Source organism: Rana temporaria, chromosome 2 (assembly GCF_905171775.1).
Source record: "Rana temporaria chromosome 2, aRanTem1.1, whole genome shotgun sequence".
Lineage (NCBI taxonomy): Eukaryota > Metazoa > Chordata > Amphibia > Anura > Ranidae > Rana > Rana temporaria.
Genome location: NC_053490.1, coordinates 473,366,941 through 473,389,453, shown reverse-complemented (window position 1 = coordinate 473,389,453; position 22,513 = coordinate 473,366,941). Strand labels below are relative to the sequence as shown.

Genomic DNA, 22,513 nt, shown 5'->3' with positions numbered 1-22,513 from the left:
GTCTCTCAGGAGCACTGAATGCAGATCAGCACACATGGGTACTACATTTTTAGGTTATATTTAAAACAGTGCAATGGTTTTGGGTGCAGGTCCACATGGCAAACGCAAACAAATATTACAGTAATAGATGCTTTAGAGGCTGTGGCCAGCATGGGGATGTTATTCATATATGTTGGGCATGTCCATGCTTAGTGAGATTCTAGTCCAAAGTTTTAGGACTTCTATAGACATTGTTTTATGTACCCATTTGCAAAGATGCCAAACTTGGCCTATTTCAATGCCCTATTCCTGGCCTATTTTCATACCAACAGAAACTGCCAACCTACCTGTTTTTGTCTGCTATATGTGCCATAGCTAAGGCCTGGAAGAAACCACCAGTTTCGTTTGCAGAGGTGAAAGACAATTTGACCACCTTAATGGTCAAAGAAAAAATGCCAAGTATTCTACATGACTCCCATTCCAAGTTCCTCAAAGTTTGGGAACCCTGGTGCCTTACCCGCTCTTCATCCAAGTCTGAGCAATCTGTAATTAGTCTATTTGATACCAGAGCCTGTGGGACCCTTGCCTAAACCCTCTCCCCCCCCCCCATTTTTTTGTTGTTCTTTTTGGCAACCAGATTGCCTGCACTGTACCTATATGCCCCTGTATGGGTAAATAGTTTATTGTTACTACCTAAAACCTTCAATAAGAATGAGTTGCCAGAAAAACCTTTAGCACTTACACCTACAACAAATTAAAAGAAAAATTGGTTAAAATAGAACTAAAGGCAAACCGTTTTATTCACTTTGTATAGAATAAGGCTGGGTTAAAACCCCTAAAAGTTTTTTTCGTTGCCATCTGTGTCCCATTGGGTAGATTTTCCTTCACCTCCTGTCCCATTGCCAAGATAGTAAGTGAGGGGAAATCCCTCAAATGCAGTGGTTCTCAACCTTCTAGTGCCGTGACCCCTTGATACATTTTCCCAAGTTGTGGGGACCCCCAAAAGTAAAAAAAAAAAATCGTAGCGTGGGTTGTCAGCATCCAAGGCAAGACGAGTAATTTGCACCCCTAACCCACGGACATTTAGCGCTCCCTGAGTCCCTTTCACTTGTACCGTATTAAAACCCCTTATAGTACATTTTAGGATGTACCACTCTTTCTCTTTTATCTCTCTCTATCCTAATTTCTTCTTTTTTTTTTGCCATCTCTCTTGTTCTCTCTTATTCTTTCTCCCTCCTTTTCTTTGCTCCTCCCCCTCTTTTCCTTTCCCTTCCATGTATTTTCTATTTTTACTCCTTTTCTTACTCCTTGATAGGGAGAATGGGATGAGTGGCAGTGCTGGGGGAGAGTTCTGATCAGCCAACTTAGGTGCTCTAGATCAAGGTCACCTTCTGATCTGAGAACTGTCGTAGGGACTTTTAATGGCAACTATAAGTATTACTCACTGTGTCTTCGGCTTCAAGTGTCTCCTAGCAGTGACACCAATGCCGAAATCAGGAGACAGGGTCTCCTCCAGCCCCTCCCACTTCACTTTCCTCATCAGTCAGCTGACCACTAGTCTCTGCCCCCCAACCATGCCCAGGATTCGGTGACCCCCGGCAAATCGTCATTCGACCCCCGAGTGGGTCCCGACCCCCAGGTTGAGAACCACTGCTCTAATGTAAGGGAATTCCTGGTTTTCTTCTGGGTCACCAGAACTAGTGTCACCATTGGAAGATGTACCCTTTATTACTGTTTTAATAACAACCCAAAATGCAGGGTTTTCTTTTACTCTCTGTGATAATGATAAACATGACAATTAGAGAGGATGAATCTCCCTAATGGGGACACAGACAGCAATTAAAACCCCGCCAGGTGTTCTAATCTCTTTTCACTCCAAAATGTCATATATATATATAACAAACAAAAAAAAAAAAAGTGTGTGGAAAGAGAAGAAGACTGATGTCATCACAGGGGAACCTGGGTGTCTTGAGGTGCCATCAAAGCACTGGATTAGCAGTCCCTTGCACTGGAACTGGCCGGAGATAGAGCCCTTGTTAGGGGGCTTAGGTGAGTGTTGCTGGCTTCACAGGATAAGGGGGGCTAAAAAAACTGCCAGCATAGGTTAGAGGGGGTGTAAAGTAGAGGTGGAATAAAATGTAGTTTTATCCTGGAGGGGGACTTTAAAGCCTAATGTTAGGTTCACTGGGGGTTTTGATCCTGATGGAGGTCCACATAGCCATTATATTGCTGTGATTAACCAAGTTACAGCTTTATATTGCAAATCTGTCACCTCACTTAACGGCTTTCTTTTTACGTATCAGAAAAAAAAAATTGATTTCCCTGGACAAATTCAAAGCAGATGTTATTTAAACCCAATCGATGCGTATTCATGTAATTCTATGACCCCAAACAAGTGTCCTCCTAGCTTAACTTTGGAGTCATGGATCTGTTCATAGCAAACAAAATCAATAAACTTTTAGATCCCCATGCATTCTGTTTAATGTGCCCAGTTATTAAAAGCACAAAAAAAAAAGATAAATGAAATTGGATTGCTTGCATGCCTGTGTGAGAGTTTCAGATCTAGTCAAAAAAGTGGATAAGATATGTCAGAAAACAATTACAACTCCTATATTTCACTACTCTTGTCTTCTGTGATGTTAAATATGTGGGGATTTAGTTATGAACTAGTCACATTCCATGTGGATTTCTGAACGGCAGTTGACTTGGACGTCAAGGAATTGCAGGTCAGCTAAGGAGCTGGGATCTGCTTTCCTAGCCGGAGACAGAGTGCTGGAATAGACAGTCTGTCTAGTTTGCCGTGACAGTGCTGAAGCAATAACCTCTCAGGTTTAACTTGCGATCAATAGAAAGACTGTTGGGGATTGCTGAAGAAAACCCAGGGGCCACTGTCATCTTGTCCGTAGTCTGTTCTACAGCTCGACATGAATCAAAATCCCACCGCGGTGACAACTGAGGCTTCTCTCCCCATCGATCAGCACGGAGAGATGTCCCAAAGGACACCATTTTAGTACAAGTAGTCAGGATCACTGTAATCAAATTTCATGTTTATTCAGAGTCTTAATAAAAGCGATGGCACATTATGGCAGGAATGGGTATGCTAATTATTTGAGGGCTATTACTGTAGCACACAAGGGTTTCTTACATCATCCTAGACATGAAAAGAGAAGAAATTACTTCTAGGTAAGTGTCAAACTTACATAGCAAACCTGTATGTGAATGCTTCCCCCAAAAGGCTTATAAAAGCCTAAATTGACCTTTTACAACACCCTCTTATGGACAGTAGTTAGCCTTTTGTCCTACTAGTCCTTATCTGTATGAACCTGCTAGTTGTGGGCAGCATTACACAAGTGACTTTGTGACATTTTGGGGTTGATTTACTAAAGGCAAATAGACTGTGCACATTGAAAGTGCAGTTGCTCCAAAGCTTAGTAAATGAGGTAAAGCTTCACTTTACAAAGAACAACCGATCACATGCAAGGAATATATAAAAAAAAAAAAAAAACAGCATTTTTGCTTGCACATGATTGGATGATGGAAGTCAGCAGAGCTCATTTACTAAGCTCTGGATCAACTGCACTTGCAGAGTGCAATTGCACTTTCAAAAGAGCACAGTCTATTTGTCTTTAGTAAATCAACACCTATATCTACCTGTTGTGAGACTGAGAGCTGGTTCACACTGGGGCAGCACAACTTCGGGGGCGACTCGGCAAGGCGTCCTGAAGACGACTTCAGAGGTGACTTGCAAAATGACTTCTGTATAGAAGTCAATGCAAGTCGCCCCGAGTCTCCCCCAAAGTCGTACAAGAACCTTTTTCTAAGTCGGAGCGACTATTAGAACGTTTCTATTGAATAGAATGGGACGCGACTTGTCAGGCGACTGAGTCGCCTGACGAGTCGCCCCAGTGTGAACCGGCTCTTAGGGGTTGATTTACCAAAGGCAAATAGAGTGTGCACTTTACAAAGAATACCCAATCACATGGAAGGAAAATGTTTTGCTTGCACGTGATTGGGTGATGAAAGTCAGCAGAGCTTCTGCTCATTTACTAAACTCTGGAGCAACTTTGCAGAGTGCACAGTTTATTTGCTTTTAGTAATTCAATACCTTTTAGTCTATTTCCACTTTTATAGTCAAATTTGAGAAACCACCACTACATGTTTGATTTGTGTTCCCATTCAAACAGCATACCTATTAAATATATTAGGAGGAAACACATACACAATATTGGTATAATGTTCAGCGCTAAACCATCTTATGAAAGAGATTCAAGTTTAAAATGTAAATAAAAAGGCATGCATCTGCATGCTGATATATGAAGGTGCAACCATGTGAATGGTGAGTGGATTGAAAGTTCTGGGGGATGAACCCCTAAAAATTAGTCTCTAAATGGAGGCTGTAAAGGGAGCGAGGCTGCTTCAGGCGCGGGCTGGGGAACCCAATCACTGTGAACAAAAGGAAAGCAAAAGGAGGAGAGAGAAGCGCCAAGCCAATCCTTTAAACAGCTTAGGAATTTATTCAGTATATAAGTATAAAACAACACTAAAAACTTGCGTGAAAAATGTTGGAGCACTTGTAGAGCGGGTGGGAACTTCCACATGCAGTGTCACAAGAGCACAGAAGGCCCGCCGGAAAGTCTCTATTGAGGGATCCACGAGCACCGTGTGTTAGCCGCAGCTGGAGCCTCGATAAGCCTCATAGAGACGTTGGCTGTGTGTCGCTGGGTGGGAGTGGTCCAGGGCTGCAAACTGGGGAGTCGCGCACATGCTGTTTGGCCAATCCGAACGCGTTTCGAAGGCACGGCCTCGCCTTCTTCATCAGCGTGCCTTCGAAACACATTCAGTCACAATAAAGGTTGCTGAAGGCTGCCATTGCTAGTATAAAAAAGAAATAATTAAAATTTTGAGTATATATTCCATAGCTTGTGGACGCATTGTTTATTGGGATTTTGTTTTTTAACAAAAACATTTAGCAGAATACATACTGGCCTAAATGTTTTACATTTATTGGATATGTTTTCATTTATAGTACAAAAAACAAAAAACCTAGTGGTGGTCAAATACCAAAAAAAAAGCTATCTTTGTGGAAAAAATAAATATAAATGTAATTTGTGTACATCGTTGCACGACCGCGCAACTGTCAGTTAAAGTAAAACAGTGACGTATCGCAAAAAAATGGCCTTGTCAGGAAGGAGGGTAAATTTTGCAAAATCTCCACGGCTTTCAAAATTGGTAGACTTGGTGGCTCAATTTGTCTTTTTCAGCTGTTACTGCTCTATGCGTCGAAAATAAAAAGCTATCCAAATGAAATTCTTTTATGCAGCTTGCCATACATTCAGATATTGTTAACCCAGAGAGCGGTTTGCCTGCTGGACACAATCAAAGGATGAAGATGAGTGAAAATAGATTGCTTTCTAGAAATCGTAGAATCACAAGCCCAAACATGTCATGTCCAGTGTGCTAAATGCGATAACAAACAGAGTGGCATCAGATGCCATGCAGCTTAACCGCAATTGTGCAGGCTGTTCAGTCCCAAGTCTCTGCATGCCTTGTCAGACATGATACTAAAGGGAGGGTGCACATTAAGTAAGGACAGGCACTTGTGGCTTTCAAATCAAGTATCTATTGCTTTTTCTGTAGATAATTAAAGTGCGCAGGTGCCTTAGATGAGCTAATAAATTTTGGTTGTATCCGTGCAGTTAGGAATCCTGCCAACAAAAAGAGTTTGAACTCACATGCTCAAATGTAATGATAGACCTTTTCTACGCTCTGTGGTGAAATATTGTTAAATGTCTCCTTTTACTTTTAGAAAGTACGAAGTAGTCATCAAGAAAACAGTAATGAGGTGGCTGTGGTTATGATACATTGACTTTAGTTAAAGAATCAATTCTGACTTTTTATCTAACTTTTATTAGCTGAGTGCTTGTCTAGGCCTGTGAGCCAGAAGTACTGAAACCAGACACAGCCAGATTAGTAAGAAAGCTCAACTCCAGAAATTAAATACAATCTACCATTGCAGTGCCACCACGGCCCCCCTTTCCCTTCATCTGCAAGGGTTAACTGTCTGGCATCTACGCTAAGGCACTTATGGGTGCAGTCACACTCTTGCCTATTCACATACAATACATGGTAAATAGCTCTGCATTGTATGTGATGCCAGCAAGGGACCGTCCACAGCTAAGAGCCTTAGAAGGGAAAGAAGAGAGTGCTGGAGTTGGCAGAAGTATGGGTAAGGCAAGTATTACTGCCTCTTCAGCACCTCCTAGACTCCTGTGGCCCTGAACATTTAATGTAGAATTCAAGGGCTACCACCTAACTAGCCTGAGGCTCTAATTAGCTTCAAAGAAGGGTCAGCTCGGAACGCAGATCATTGCGCTCCAAGCCCACCCAGTTGTGTGACGATAAGCAAATTCATTTTCACTATTATCACACTACAGTTCCTCCCCAGCAATCAGGAGGCAGGTCTGTGAGACCTGTTTCCTGACTGGCCCGAGCGTCAGGTGATCCTATTGGATGCTTAGCGCTTTAGCGGAAGAGTAGACACACTACGGAGGAAGCTGGAGGAGAGGACACTGGAGCTCTGTGGCAGCTGCCCACACTCCAGGAGAGGACACCACAGCCCCAACACAGAAGCAGGTAAGTGCCGGACCACAGGGGTGGTTCTTTTTTATTGCTGCCGAGCCGCCGTGGGTTGTTGTTTGTTTGCCACCCCCCAAAAAAAGAACCCACCAGCCACCACTGCATAGGCTCCTGCCTATTTGTTGTTGGTGCTCCCTCCTTTCCCCTGCAGCTGCTGCTGGCTGACACGAGGGAGACAGATCATGTGACTAAGCCAGAGAAGCCTGAAAATAGGTAAGTGTATACATCTTTCTTATATGGGCTCATCAACATAAGTGTTAGGAGGGGGAGGGAGCATTTTTAAGACTAGGTAGGTGGTAACTTTAATCCTATGGTGAAAAGGTTGGGGAGTAGGAAGCAACAAATAAAAAACATTTATGTGTTTTATATTTCTTTTTTTTCCTTCTTAAAGATGTCATAAGACTCTTCTCTAAAGACTCCGTTCACACTGCCATGACTTGGAATACGACTTGTGAGTTATAGGACATGTGAAATCCCATGTTCAGTCAATGAGTTCAGTTAATGGAAGTCGCCTCCAAGTCGGATCCTCCTCTATATTAGTGGGATTTGGATCTGACATTACAGGAAGATTACCCAGGCATTCCCTGCTGCGTAGCCCCTTTCTCGCCTCAAAGTCGCATCAAAGTAATACTCAAATCAAATTGCCAGGAAGTCGCCTGACAACGTTGCACGGCAAGTCGTGCAACTTTCAGGTTGCAGTAGTGTGAACTGAGCCTCTCTTTATGCTCTTTCAAGCTCGTGATTGATGTACTGTACTGTCCAGCTGAAGCTCTGCATGTAGTCCTCCACTATAACAGATCTGTGAGTTTTGCTTTAAATATAATACTTAAACAAGGCTATTTAGTAAAGCCCTCCTACTAGTATAGATCATAACGTTCCAGGGGAAAATATTATATACATTTTATTGAGAAGTGACTTACATTTCATAAGTAGAAACATGTTTCTAAGCACATCGCGGCCTATTCCAGATGATTTACACATTTACATAGGGGTGTCTAGGCTGGTTTTGTAGAATATCTCATATACTGTACATGAATAAAAAGTAGAGTAAACTCTCGGCTCTCACATCTGTGCTAGTTTTAATGCACAGCGTGCACAAAGGTCCACACCCAATCCCACTTATTCACGGTCCATTACAGCAGACTCTCACAGAGACATTTTGCAGAATTTGTTACAAGAACTGTAAAAGAACACATGTTGAAGAATAAACAACTCATACCCTGTAGTGCCAATCTCACTTTCTGATCACAACTGTAGGGAAGAACTTCAGGCAATACAACAATTTTCTAATGGCAGAATTGTATTGATCTCTACATTTAACATATTGACAATTATGTATCTGTATCCAGAGCTGAGAAGAATAGCATATGTGCTAATTTCCTAATCCAAACAACCAGAATATATATTTTTTTTGCCTACCTTCAAATCGACCCCCGAGTAAGTTTATAAGCCTGTATAAATACCGTATTTTCCGGTGTATAAGACAACCTTTTATACTTGAAAATATGCCTCAAAACTCGGTTGTCGTCTTATACGCTGGTACCTGTCTCAGTCAGACTTTGGGCATCCATTGTTCAAATGCCGCGCCTCTTCCTCGTGCTGTTCCGTGATAGGCGGAACACTCAGTTTCCCAGCAGAGCCTCTGTTCAGTGTTCCGCCTATCATGGATGTCCCCTCGTCTGAGGCCCAGGATGAGAAGACATCCGTGATAGGCGGAACACTCAGTTTCCCAGCAGAGCCTGTGTTCAGTGTTCTGCCTATCACCGATGTCTTCTCATCCTCGGCCTCAGACGAGGGGACGTGGCTTTTGTACAATGGACGCCCGAAGTCTGACTGAGACTCTGCATGTCAGGGATAAGGTATGGGATCGTCGAGGTGAGGCATGTAACGAATGGCACAGTAAGGCATGTAATGAATGGCACAGTGAGGCATCTAATGGATGGCACAGTGAGGCATGTAATGGATGGCACAGTGAGGCATGTAATAGATGGCACAGTGAGGCATGTAATAGATGGCACAGTGAGGCATGTAATAGATGGCACAGTGAGGCATGTAATAGATGGCACAGTGAGGCATGTAATAGATGGCACAGTGAGTCATGTAATGGATGGCACAGTGAGGCATGTAAAAGATGGCACTGTGAGGCATTTAATGGATGGCACAGTGAGGCATTTAATGGTACAGTAAGATTTGAAAAAAGCTGAATAAAGCCTGTTCCTGTCAGCGGTTGTTCCTGTCAGGAGGGGGGTCGTCTCATACGGCGAGTATATCCCAAAACCAACATTATAGCTGGAAAATTAGGGGGTCGTCTTATACGCCCAGTCGCCTTATACGCCGGCAAATACGATAAATTCTTAATACCGGTATGTCACAATATACAGCAACAGTTCAGTTTAAAACTGTATTTATCATTAACCCCTTAGCACGGGCGCCTCCCAGCCCTTTAAGAGGTTTATGCTGGGAGGTTGCGGCGGGCATTTCCATCATGTGACCTCCATGATTGGCTGTCACAGCAGTCACATGATGGCTTTGTGTTACCCACCAGTAAATGTGGCAGGAGCATGCAGGGTGTGGGCTCTCTTGTTTGCATTTTGATATGCATATATGCGTTCTCTCGGCCCACCCGCCAAGAGGCTGCATATATGTGTAAGGCTTGTGTGAAGAGGTTAAGAAGTAACCAATGAATTCCATTGACATTGCCTAGGCTGAGAGGATCTCCTGGTCTGCTGCATTATTTTTTCACTTTCTTCTCTCCTTATCAGACTACAAAATTGTAACTTCACAAGGGGAGACGTCTGTGTAAGATGTTTGTGAATACAGCTAAGAACTACACAGGTATCAAGATTTACATGGCATCCCTGTGTTCTGGTTTTGTGCATCTCTGAGGCAGAATCTCAGATTAGGAAGTGGGCGCTGACCCTAGATGATGCCTGAACAAAGGTGGCTCTGTCCTTGAGAAAAATTAAATTAAAAAAGAAAATTAAAACACTTTCGAGGGGAGTGCTTTGATTTCTGTGAGAGGGGATTAACCTTTTTGCTGCCAGAGCCATTTTTGCGTTTTTGCACACGTTTGAATTTTTTTTTTTTTAGCCTTAGATGATGTAAAGATGATGTAAAACCTCCAAACATGATATAGTTTCTGAAAGCAGACACCCTAGAGAATAAAATAGTGGTAGTTCCAATTTTCTTTTCCAATAATCCTCCTCCCAGCCAATCGGGAAGCAGGTATGAAATCCGTTTCCCGATTGGACAAACCATCAGGCAATTCTATGTATAATGTGTAGCGCTGGGAGAAGCAGAGAGGAGAAGCACCGCGGAAGCTGCTCCAGGAGAGGACACTGGAGCAGCTTTCCCCGGGCCCACCACGCTTAAGGACAGGGGCAACCACGATGGAAGACCACTGCTCTCACCGCCCTCATCCAGGGTAAGGGCAGCGGATGGGAATAGACTCCCTCCAGAGGTGGTTCTGGCCAGCTCAGTAGATTGCTTTAAGAAAGGTCTGGATACTATCCTAAATGTACATAATATAACTGGGTACTGACATTTATAGGTAAATTTGATCCAGGGAAAAAACGATTGCCTCTCGGGGGATCAGAAAGGAATGTTTTCCCCTGCTATAGCAAATTGGATCATGCTCTGCTGTTTTTTTTGCCTTCCTCTGGATCAACTGTAGGTATAGAATTGGGTATATGGGATTGTATGATATTTTTTATTTTATTTCTTTATTTTTTTATGGTTGAACTGGATGGACTTGTGTCTTTTTTTAACCTAACTAACTATGCCACCCCGCCAAATAAAAAACACCAGCCGCCACTGTCCAAAGGTATATCTACCATAACAAAAGGGATCCAACAAGAGAAGGTTGTTGTTAAGGTCTACATACACTAAATATTCTGATTATACCTAAAAAAGAAGACGCATCATTGATACTTGTATGCCAAGAATGGAAGATGTCTCTCTGGACTAATGGCAGTTTTCATTTAGGATCATAGTTTGTTCAAGTTTATTTTGATGAGCTCTAACACTCCGTCAACAGAAAAAGATAGTTCTCCATTTTCCCCCATCTCCATTTTTCCCGATCTCCATTTACTTACTGGATTTATGCAGGTAGAATGATGAATGAAAATGACTGTTCTTATGATAAAATTCTTCTTACAAACGGATTTACATGGTGCTTGTTGAGTCCAGCCAAGAGAGATTGATGGAAAGTGTCTTACAGCAAAAGCTTTATTAATGTCCTGACACCCTAGATGACCTGAGAACATTTTGAGCTATTGATGCCATGATTCAACTATAACATCGTACTTGCTCTCCAGCTATTTGAAATATGTGCTTTTTAATGGAAAAAAATAAAACGTTTTAATCCTGACCACCAATAATTTGCATCTGTTCTGAGCAGTTGTTAATTATGTGTATGTTTACCGTGGCAAATAATTTAGCACAGTCTCGTAATGTACCATCCGCATCCACATGCTCGAAGTTTGAAAGATTGTTCTAACCACTTGGTTTATTTACTCTGTGTTACATATGGTGAGCTGGAATGGGGGTTTCAAATGTCATTGCCATATGTATGGCAAAAAAAGTGCAATCAAGACACAGAATAAATTATTTTAAGCTGATTAACAAAAATAGAAAAAGTATTTTGTTAAAACGAAATGCAAATATAAAAAAAAAGGTACTTCTTCATTTAATGTAATCACAGAACTAAATGCAAAATCTGTTCACCTCATTAACTACAGGAGGTTTTAGGAATAAGGATTTTTTTGTGCAATATTCTGTTTTTATTACAATTTTTTTGATACATTAAAAACATCCTAGGAATATTGGCATTTAAAATGGTCTTATGACAATTCATTATAGTCTGTAGACCTTACTCGTAGGTACAGGTGTCTTCATGCATCTGACTGCCGGGTGCATGTGCTAAAATATGTGTGATCAAAAGATTTATACAGTAATACCTCGGATTGCAAGTAACGCGGTTTACAAGCGTTTTGCAATACAAGCTATTATTTTTTTTAAATCCTGACTCGGTTTGCAAACGTTGTCTCGCAAGATAAGTAGGATTCAAGCCAATGGGGTGTGCAGTACCACATTTGGCTAAAGGTGCGGTGGCATTGGGGAAACTCGGAGCCGCTTAAATGCACTTGGAAACACTCCATTCCTGAGTGTCTCAGAGTGCATCTGAGCCGTTCTGAGCAGCCTTCAAGTGTTTCCGAGTGTCTCTGGTGCCCCCCAATTCTGGCCACATGCGGTACTGCATGTACTAGCAGTCACTGTGGAATGAACTATCTGAGTTAACATTGACTCCTATGGGAAAACTCGCTTTGATAGACAAGTGCTTTGGATTACAAGCATTCTTCTGGAACGAATTATGCTTGTAATCCAAGGTTCCACTGTACTATGATTAAGCCCTTTTTAATATATAATGCATTAGAGATTTCTGTCTTCCTTGGTGTACTTGTTTTTTGGGGGATTTAAACAAAAAAAGGGGTATTTTTAAAGTTTACTGGAAGTTCAGTCATCGAGAATGTAACCCTATATCTCGGCAACAAGCTGGACTTGAACCTTGTGGTAGACCAGACATGGGTGTACCAACACTATTGCAAGTGCATGTGAAGAAAATGCAAAAAATTATTTCTGTGTGTGCCCAGGATTCAATGAAAACTTGGGGTTCATTTACTAAATGCAAATAAGGTTTACTTTGCAAGTGAAGTTAAACTTTGCAGGGGAATTTCCACCAGACCTTAGTGAACGAGGTGAAGCTCTGCTGATTTCCATCATCCAATCATGTGCAATCAGTTTTTTTTATTTTCCCTGAACATGAGTGGGCAATCTTTACAAAGTGAAACTTTTATACATTCACTACGCTCTGGGCAGATTTTCCTGGCAAAGTGAACAGCTTATTTGCCTTTAGTAAATTAATCCCACTGTGTCAAATTCCCTATGCTTAATCAGCCCTTGCAATCAGGATGAAGTGGTTGGAGGAGAGCACACACACCTATATAGGGACTAATTTACTATTATATATGTGTATAGGATTTTTCCTCAATGCTGTGCAGATGAGAAAAATCCAAGCTAATTATATTTATCCTTCAGCAGCAATGTGCACAGACATTTGCTCTCAGGCTACAGCAAAAGTGCAAAAAAACAAAAAAAAACTAAGTGAACAGACTAGTTACTCATGGGCAAGTGTTGAGTTCAAGCCAACAGTTCAGTCTTCCTGATCCAACTGTGAGCCAGGAGTAAAGTATAAGCTGGACACTTCGGAGATCTCCAAGTCTTGCAGCTTCTTTAGGGAGGGTCAGTACTGAAAACAAAAAACAAAATAATATGCAGACTTGGTCCAATTATAGAAAATAGGTTCCTTAGAAGGGACAATCCATAATTCACTTGTAATGTGAAACAGCGAATCTGTCAGTAGCCTACAGAGAATGGAGATACATTAAAGCGGGAGTTCACCCAAAAATCAACTTTCTGCAGTTAGATCCAGCATACTGCTGACATCTGCAGCATGCTGGTCTTTTTTTTTGGTACTTATCGTTTTAGCAGTTTTTCTTCTATGGCTCCGAGCGGGGAATCCTGCGGGGAATGGGCATTCCCGAAGGCAAGCAAGTTGATTGACGGCCTTCGATAGCGCGTCACGGCTTCCGAAAATAGCCGAGGTGACACTCGGCTGTTTACGGCGCCTGCGCCTGCCGTGTAGAGCTGACTGCGCAGGCGCCGTAAATTTCCGAGTGTCACTCGTGTGTATTTTCGGAAGCCGTGACGCTATCGAAGGCTGTCAATCAACTTGCTTGTCTTCGGGAACGCCTATACCAGGAAGTAATCCCCGCTCGGAGCCATAGAAGAAATACTGCTAAAACGATAAGTACCAAAAAAAAAAAAAAAGACCAGCATACTGCAGATGTCAGCAGTATGCTGGATCTAACTGCAGAAAGTTGATTTTTGGGTGAACTCCCGCTTTAAGACAGCCCATTGTTACCAGTAGTAAAAGGTAAACATCTAGAGCACTCCTCCTGTGGCTGTCCAAGGGACTCTTCTAGATGTACCAGGTTGTGATATCCTATTACCTTGGAGGCTCTACAGTAATGCAGACTTCCAAATCACATGCAGTAACCTAGGCAAAGCATTTTAAGGGTTTAAGAAAGGGGGTCATGCCCTTGACCTGAGCTGACTGATTACCTTTTTCTTTTCTTTAATTTTTATCTCAATGGTGCCTATGTTTTAGATAGTGATTTCTTAGTTGTTGCTAAGGTTACTACAATCCTTGGCATTATTATCACCTAAAAAAAATAAGACCACAAAATGTGAATATAAATGAGACTGGCAAGCTTAGACCAGTTAGCTAACCCCATGTGTGGTTATTTGTGAGCACCAGAAAGGATTTGAAGAAACATAATGGAGCCTCCTTAATTATCCATAATTATATATAATTCTAAGTATGTAATAAAACAAAAAAAAAACTGTGGATTGCACAGCACTTGAAATTCCTGCTTGGTACAGAGGCAGGCTGCAGGGTGTTAGCATCTGGAATAGGAGGACCTCACTTGAGCCAAACTGCTGGTCTCAGCCATATAAAACAGCACTCAGTGGGACTGATATACTAAAGAGGTAGAAGCTGTTCACTCAGCAAAGAAAGTGTTAGTTTAGTAAATAAGGAAAAAGGTGTGTAAATTGGGGTTGATTTGCTAAAGGCAAATAGGCTGTTCTCTTTGCGAGGAAAGTTGCAATTTTCAATAGAATTTGCCCCAGAACTTAGTGAATGAGGCAAAGTTTCACTTTGCAAAGAATACCCAACTGCATGCTGTTATTAATTTAGAGAAAAGTGATCAGAATTGGTAAGTGCTTTAATGCTTGGCTTGCCTATTTTTTCTTCAAACTGATATTGCTAGCTGAACCCTGTATAAACTGTATATAATTATTTAGTTAATCATTAATAAATATTTAGTACAAGTAATTTTAATGAAATTAAAGATCAAAAAACAAAACACCCCCAAAAATGTAAATTTTTGGCCATAATCATGCAGTTTTTCTCAATGTGAGTTGTTCCATAATGGTGTAACACATTTGACTGCCGTTCATGTTTGCTGTTGCATTATGTACTGATTATAATACATGTCTTGTATATATGTCTGTACATATTACCTTCTTACATAGTATGCATATTTTAAAGTAAACATAGAAAAACATTCTTGTTCGCAGATTTGTTTTGGATCTCTGATATTTACCAATATTATGTATAGATTTAACTTACTCAATATCTCCGCCTGGTATTGAGGATATTTAATACCGGTGTTAATTTCTAAAAATGCAATAGTATTAGAAAGTCACTTGGCAATGGATAAATGGAGAAATGATTGCGCTCGTTCCGAAATAGCGAAACTAAAAAAAGCTGCGACCAAAAAGTGTTATACTACACCAAACAAATATACAACCACGTCCCCTTTGAAACGAAACGTAGGGAGGCAACTTTCTGACGTCACCGCGCATTGTGATTGAACCCGGAAGATACGGGCGTTTGTTTTAGAGCTGGCCGGCTTGAATTTTACTGGATGCCTTTTACTCATTGACCTGATGTAAGTGCATACCCTTTTATTTCCATTAAACGTGAGGATTTTACACTATATGAGTCCTTCTTCTTTGCATATACTTACCCTGGGTTGGCTGAGATCATCGATTGTTCTGAGCGCTCTGAGTTGGATAAACCTGTTTGAATACCTGTTTGAATACCATCATTTCATGCTGTATTGGGTCTCCTTAAAACAGAGACCAATAGGATCCGGTAAGAGGCAGTGTTTGTTTTTGGTGGAAGTGCCTTTCTCATCACTTTTCCTGGGATGTTTCACTGAGCCTGCACTGGGGAAATCTTTATTATGAACTTTCTTCATGGTGGACTTTGGCTTACTTCAATTATTATCATCCACTGAATTTTTCATATATTTTTCACTAAGAGATTTTATATTTTTCACTAAGAATTTATATATGCTATAACATATTTGTATATAATATTGTCATTTAATTTGAAATCAGCTGTTTTGCACACAGCTCATCATGTTTATTAGCGCGATCTTCTCTCTACTTGGCAATGGATGTGTGTGATAAATTCTAATATATTTTTTCTTAAAGCTGAATTCTTGGCAGATATTAAATAGCACCAACAAATGCAGTTATGCATTTATTTATTATTAATACATACATTATTAATTACATTTATAAACGCATTTTTAATTACATACATTAATACACAGCTCCCAGCTACATCACCAACCTAATTTCCACATATTGTCCAAATCATCCACCTCGCTCCTCCCAAGACCTCCTGTTCTCTATCTCCTTAGTCACCTCCTCCCATGCTCACCACATGACTTCTCCAGAACCTCTCACATCCTCTGGAACTCCTTACCACAATCTGTCCAGTTGTCTAATACCCAATCTGTCTTTTAGGCAATCCCTTAAAACTCATCTATTTGGGGAAGCCTATCCTGCCTCCACCTAAAAACTGTACTTCGACCATCTCCATCAACCCATCTCCTGCAACTATTCTCTTTGTTCTTCTTTTTTGGTCTGCTCCAGGCCACCTGTTGATTGCAGTTGGACCTTATGACACGCTGAGAAACATCCCATGCGTTAGTCTGCTTCCTGGTCAAACTACTCTGCATGCAAGCCAAAGGCCACGGCTGGGTTATAGCCGAAGGCGCTTTTGGTAAGCGGCCATTTGATTATGGTGCACTTTATTTGTGTTAATCACTGCAGTGTCACTCAACAGAATCTGTTTGATTTATGGACCACTGTACAGCTGATGGATTTTCTTGAGTCACTATTTAATTAGCTGCTTAACACTGGTGTATATTTGGGACATTATACATCTGTTCATACATCCTATTTTTTATGTCATCCTAAGGACTGATGTGGACTTTATATTATTAATACTATTGACGCAGTTTACTATTTTGTTTCCTGCAACTATTGCCTTTTATACCACTTCCCCTCTCCCTTTTAGAATCTAAACTCGATGAGCAGGGCCTTCCTAATCCGTGTGTATTGAACTGTATTGCAACTGTACTGTCTCTGATTTATATTGTAAAGTGCTGCACAAACTGTTGGCGCTATATAAATCCTGAATAATAATAATAATAATAATAACAATAATGATAATATGTATATTAAGAGCAAGGTGCATAAATTTGTTCCTGTCATCAGTGTACGGCAGCACTTAGACTGGGAGGAGCAAGAGCAGTACTTGGGGCCATTTAGGTGTGCTGAGGAGAGAGTAGAGAGATGGCCCTTTTCACCTGTTTTTTCCCTTAATTGTCCAATCAGAGGCAAGGAAAGGAAGGACATGTGTTGCTTAACTGCAGGACAGAAAAGGCAAGTCGCCAGGCTGGTTGTGACCGTAGGGTTGTGTAAATCTGTGAAGGGCAGCTATTGGTGATCACTACCTTTTCTATCAGACACTGAAAGGATATCCAGTGGGAGACAGTTCCAAACTGTACTTCATATGTACAAATAATTTTTAACTCAGTGTCTTTTTTTTTTCTCACATATGAGCCATACAGAACACATAGATGTTGCTTCCTTATTGCTCTTTTGTAAACAATATCTCCAACAGGATTTTATGATCACATGACTTTGAAACCGGAATATTTTCCCATACATGGGGATTAGTTCACTGGAAGTATCTCTCAGTAAAGAACAACAACAATTACTCACATACAGTCAGACCCCCGGAGAGAGGCATACATATAGAGAGGGAAAGGCATTCCGGGGCCATAGGAGGGATTCTATTAACATTCATGCAGCTGACGCTCTTTGGGAGGCAGGTGGACGTGATGCTGAAGAGCAGATTTGAAAGTGTGGATACAGCAGAACATGACCTGGCCACACTTAATGGTAAGGAACAATGTTTATCAATTTACTGTCATAATCACCATTCATGCATCTTTTAGTTGTATCACATCATGATATGTCAATACAGTGTATGGTTATCACTTTCAGCCACAAATCATAGTCAATGCTTAATTTGTGTTTATATCCCACAATAAAATACCAATATATAAATATAATATAGTCATTGTAGTTGGTGTAGTTATTTTTATTGTAACCCTTTCAGTTTTGCACTTTTTTTTTGCATATGCATTGTTTTTCATATATTTCATTTACAATTTTACTTGTTATCATTAATGATCAAAAAATAATATTTGTTCTTTGTTTGCTTTATCTGCAGAAAAGAAAAAAGAATTGAACGAATCCACTAGGCATCCAAATGAATCAAGCTCTTCTGTCACCGAAACAGTAAAGATTCCCTTGACCTCTGAACAAGTTGACATGTCCATGAGGCAACAGGATGAATCCAAGGCCCACCAAAATAAAAAAGGTCTGCAGGAGCCCATCTATAAAGTCAATGAGTTATTCCGGGCCCACGAAAGGCAAATCATGCAAAAACAAAAGCAACAGTGCCATGTTTTAAGACAGGGACTACAGAGGATAGAAAAAAAGATGGACTCAGTAACTGGTGCACTGACCAAAGTCCACAAAAGCATCCTGACTCTCTCCCAAGGCATGCTTACCTTAGCCAGGCAAACTGCTGTTATGAACGCTGAATTGGTGAAAACAAATTATCAAATTGCTTCCACGTTCCAGCGTCTTCTCCAACTCAAAGAACTTGAACTGTCCAAAAACACATCTTCTCAGTCCTCCACTCCAACACAGCCAAGCAATTCCAATAGTTCATCTCTGCCACGAAGGTCTCGAACTAGAGGAGGAAGACGTCTTATGACTTAGACCAGTTTTTGGAAAAGTAACTCACTATTCACCAGCCATAGGGGATGTCCACTACTATTATTATACTGTATTCTAAAATCTCTTTTCACTTGTGAGTTTGACAGCACCATAAAAAAAAAAACTTTTAACAACTACTTTTCTAGTAACTTATTATAGAGTCTATTAAAACTGTAATTTTTTTTTAATATTACAGTATACAAATATTGTTAAAGAAAAATAAATATCTATAGAAAACATAACATTTTTAAGTTTTAGCTAATGTTCCTAAGTAAAAATGTCTATGTAAGATAGACCTGTATTATAAAGCCTGTGTTCTTATTAGCTTGAAACTGGGCTACCAGTACATGAGCTTTTTTAGGCTAAGTGAATGTATCTAAAGTTCTTGACTAATTAAAGCTGATTTAATTTTATTTTGTTACAATAACCATAATACACTGAGATAATAGTAATGTACTAAATATCAATACACAAACTAGCGAATTAATTTTTTATAAAATATTTAAATCAAAGTAGAATTGGGTTTGGAAAAGTCAGGATTCTATAAAGAATTTGTGAGTCAATATTTCATCCAAAATTCGCAGACCCAGTATAGTTAATGCTAGCAAAATCTTCTCTCCATAACAGGTACAAAGTGGTAAAATGCCTCTTGTGTCAGAATTCTGGATATGGCAAACTATTTTTGATCTGTTGGGACATCCACTTACAAAAAGTTTTGCACATTTTTATACATTTTACCGAGAGTGATTTAGAACAGCACACCCCAAAGACAATAAAGTGCTATTTAATCAACCAAAAAACTTTTATGTGAAAACATTAATTCATGCTTATACACATGTATTTACAAGGAAGAGACAGGTGAAGAATACACTATCCAAAATGAGCTCAGCTGATCAACATCTTGATTTTTTCTTTTTTTTAACACATAGGGGTTTATTTACTAAAACTAGAGAGTGCAAAATCTGGTGCAGCTCTGCATAAAAACCAATCAATTTCCATTTTATTTTATTTTTTTGTCAATGCTTAATTGATCAAGCTGAAGTTAGAAGCTGATTGGCTACCAAGATAGCACCAGATTTTGCACTCTTGGTTTTAGTAAATAAACCCCCATGTCTTACAGTTAATAGTTTTACAGAGCATGTAAACTTATTTAAAGATAATTGCTATTTTATTGATACAGTTGCTTATGAACTTGAGATGATATATGCTTCAACCTTTTTGTACTTTTCATTGTACAGTTGGTTCTCATTTTATCACATATATTTAAGAAGATGCAAAAATACACTAGCGAAAAACTTTGTAACTGAAAACTAAACAAAATAAATATAATATCTATATTTCATACTGGACACAGATATTCTATTTTTTTCAAATGTTCTACATCTGAAATGTGTAGTGTGGCTAATGTTTATGCATCTGTGTGACTTGATTAATTCAGGATGGTACTTTTATATTCTAGTATTTATAACTAATATTTCATATTATCATATCTCGATGTATAATTAAAGGACTGCTTAGTAGGTCTTTAAAATGGTCAAACATTAATAAGAAACCACTGAATGACCTTTCTTTGCATTTATATTCACCTAAAGTGTATGTCTACTCAAAACTGGATGCTAGGAAAAACTCAAAAAGCAAAACAGCTGGAAATAAAGTTTTACATTTTTTTAGGAGGGGAAGGCTTGAATGACTTGTGAATCGTTTTATGTTGAAAATGCTGGTGATATAGTAATGTGGATTAAGGAAGTTGTTACGATTCAAAGAGAGTATAGGTTAGGTGATTTAGTACCTACTGAGATTCCAGATTAGTTTAAAGAAACAATAGCGTTTCAAATAAAGCTTAATTGAGAAAACATGAATGGAGAGTCCAGTTGGGTATGGAAGAGATTCCGCTTGGGAGACAGAAAAGAACAGCTTTAGAGAGGTCAAAAATAAAGGCCAGGTAGAGAGCATATAAAGAGAAAGGGGAGCAAGGGAAATGTGGATAAATTAGAGTATACTCAGAAAGATTGCATTTTTTATATGTAATTGGATAAATGAAGAGCTCATATTATAGAAAACAGTGATGTTATCTAATTTCAATATTTTTTTACGATACTCCAGATTTGGGCTCTTAATTCATGCATTGCTACTGAAAATGTATTTTCTGTTTCTTTTTTAAATGACAATGTATGCCCCACTCAGCAGCATATATATGGAATTAGCAGTAAATGGAGTACAACATGCAAAATTAGCACACAGCCGAAAATAACAAACTGTTTGTGATTTTCTGCTTAATTGTTACATCTTATGCATTCAATAAAGTGTTTTACATAACTATAGATGTAGTTTTCATCTTTTTTTACATATTTCTAAATGTATATATGTGATTATTGTGTTATTGTATTTAAAATTGGAGTAACTAAGTAATATGGCATTTACAAAAAAACTCATACAGTATAACAAATTCCCCCATTTGATTGTGTTATAAATACAATATTACATATGATTTTTATTTCTTAATTCCTGCACTTTAAAAAAAAATTGACGGAGTATTAAAATACATTTCTAATCTTTTTATTTTATGTTTTTTTATTTTGTTTTTGTTGTCGCATTACAGTTTTTTTTTCTGTTTTTACAATTTAGCAAACAGGACATTTTGGGGTTACTTTTCCTTTTCCTTATTACTCTTATGATTCTATTTTCTATTTATTATCCTATTATTCTACTTTGCTTACATGTTTTTTTTTTTTTTTTTACTATGTATTTATAAAAGTGACCACATTAAATATCTACCATTTCTCTTACACCCATGCTCACATGTATTAAATTAAAATATGACAACTTTATGTCTGCCTATTTTAAAACTTGATTGTGCATATAGTTTTGAAGGTAGGGTGGAGGTTGTTTAAATAAACATTTGTCTAAAGCACAGTGCAGTTTAGATACAGTTTTACTTAATAGTCTTTCAAGCATGTTCTAAGTACTTTAAATAAATTATATAATATATAAAGAACTCACCATATCTGCTGATCTGCCATTTGTGTAAATAGCTCCTAAATGATAATGTATTAGGTGTTTTAGAATTAGATTTTGCCAGTAATATTGTTAAACCTTGATGTTTATGTTTTACCATACTAGAATAATACATTTACTAGATAAAATAGGTAGTATCTTATCTTAAGAATTCATAGTAATTTAGGAAACACGATTTACGAAACAGTGATGATAAGTCTTGGTTTCATATTTTTTTATTGTACATGTTTTCAATGTTGATGTGCAGGAATATAACTATGAATAACTAGTTCATAGTTATATAGATAAAAAAAAGAAAGACGAAGAGTTATGTAGGAAATGCTTATAAATGGAAATTATATTTCAAATAACTCTCTCTCTCTCTCTCTCTCTCAAAACATATATATATATATTTATATACTGTAGATGTATAATCTTTATGAATATCTATCATTGAAATTATGTAAAATGCATAGTTTATATAAAGCGTAAACAAACATTGCTTTCATAAGGGTATACTGTACCTGCTAGACTAAACAAAGTCGCTAAGCACGTCTTACTATCCTTGTCCTCCCAGCTGCTTAGTCTAGTGTCCTCTTAGTATGGCTGGAATTTTAGCCCATGTGAAACCTCTTCCAAATCAGAAGCAACTGCTGAGTGCCAAACTCAGTTGGATGTGAGACAGCTGGAGAAATGGAATACGCTCTCGACATATATCTTACCTACAAGCCATGTCCTATTGTGATTAGGAAAACTTGTTTGTCCATTCTGTAGGGATAAAGAAACGTCCAAAATAAAAATAGTAGCATTAGCCATAAATCTGTAAGACTAGACGATGATCATATGCTTTTTAATGGATAGGAAAAGGATTTGTTTACCGTTAGTGAACAAATATTTTTACTGCAAAAGAATTATTTTTTTACCTTAAAAATTAAAGCTACAGTATATGCTAAGACTATAGCTTTCATGTTATCTAATTAGCCTTATTATATTTGGTAAATAAATACGCTGTTTCAAGTGGTGATGTCACACTTTTAAGCTTGTAGTCTAAGGCCGAGTACTCACGACCAAACATGTTCGCTCGAAATGTCCGACGGGCTGTTTCCGGCGTACAAGGCTGTTTTTT

The 22,513-nt window shown here is 39.0% G+C and overlaps 2 protein-coding genes across 3 annotated transcripts in view; both read left to right on the top strand.

The window, feature by feature from the left end:
* The window catches only part of EPHA3 (EPH receptor A3), a 481,147-nt gene that overhangs the window by 245,122 nt on the left and 213,512 nt on the right, over nucleotides 1-22,513 (top strand). The gene's annotated exons all lie outside the window — the stretch shown is intronic.
* LOC120927813 lies at nucleotides 17,271-19,362 on the top strand. Its single transcript, XM_040338732.1, has 2 exons — nucleotides 17,271-17,505; nucleotides 17,840-19,362. The coding sequence occupies exons 1-2, from the start codon at nucleotides 17,409-17,411 to the stop codon at nucleotides 18,394-18,396; spliced, it is 654 nt and encodes a 217-aa protein (XP_040194666.1). The 5' UTR covers nucleotides 17,271-17,408; the 3' UTR covers nucleotides 18,397-19,362.

Bases quoted from the DNA above. Each gene is read 5' to 3' on its own strand.
- LOC120927813 (XM_040338732.1), top strand. From the start codon at position 17,409: ATGCAGCTGACGCTCTTTGGGAGGCAGGTGGACGTGATGCTGAAGAGC. The intron at 17,506-17,839 runs GTAAGGAACAAT...CTTTATCTGCAG, and splicing joins TGACCTGGCCACACTTAATG to AAAAGAAAAAAGAATTGAAC.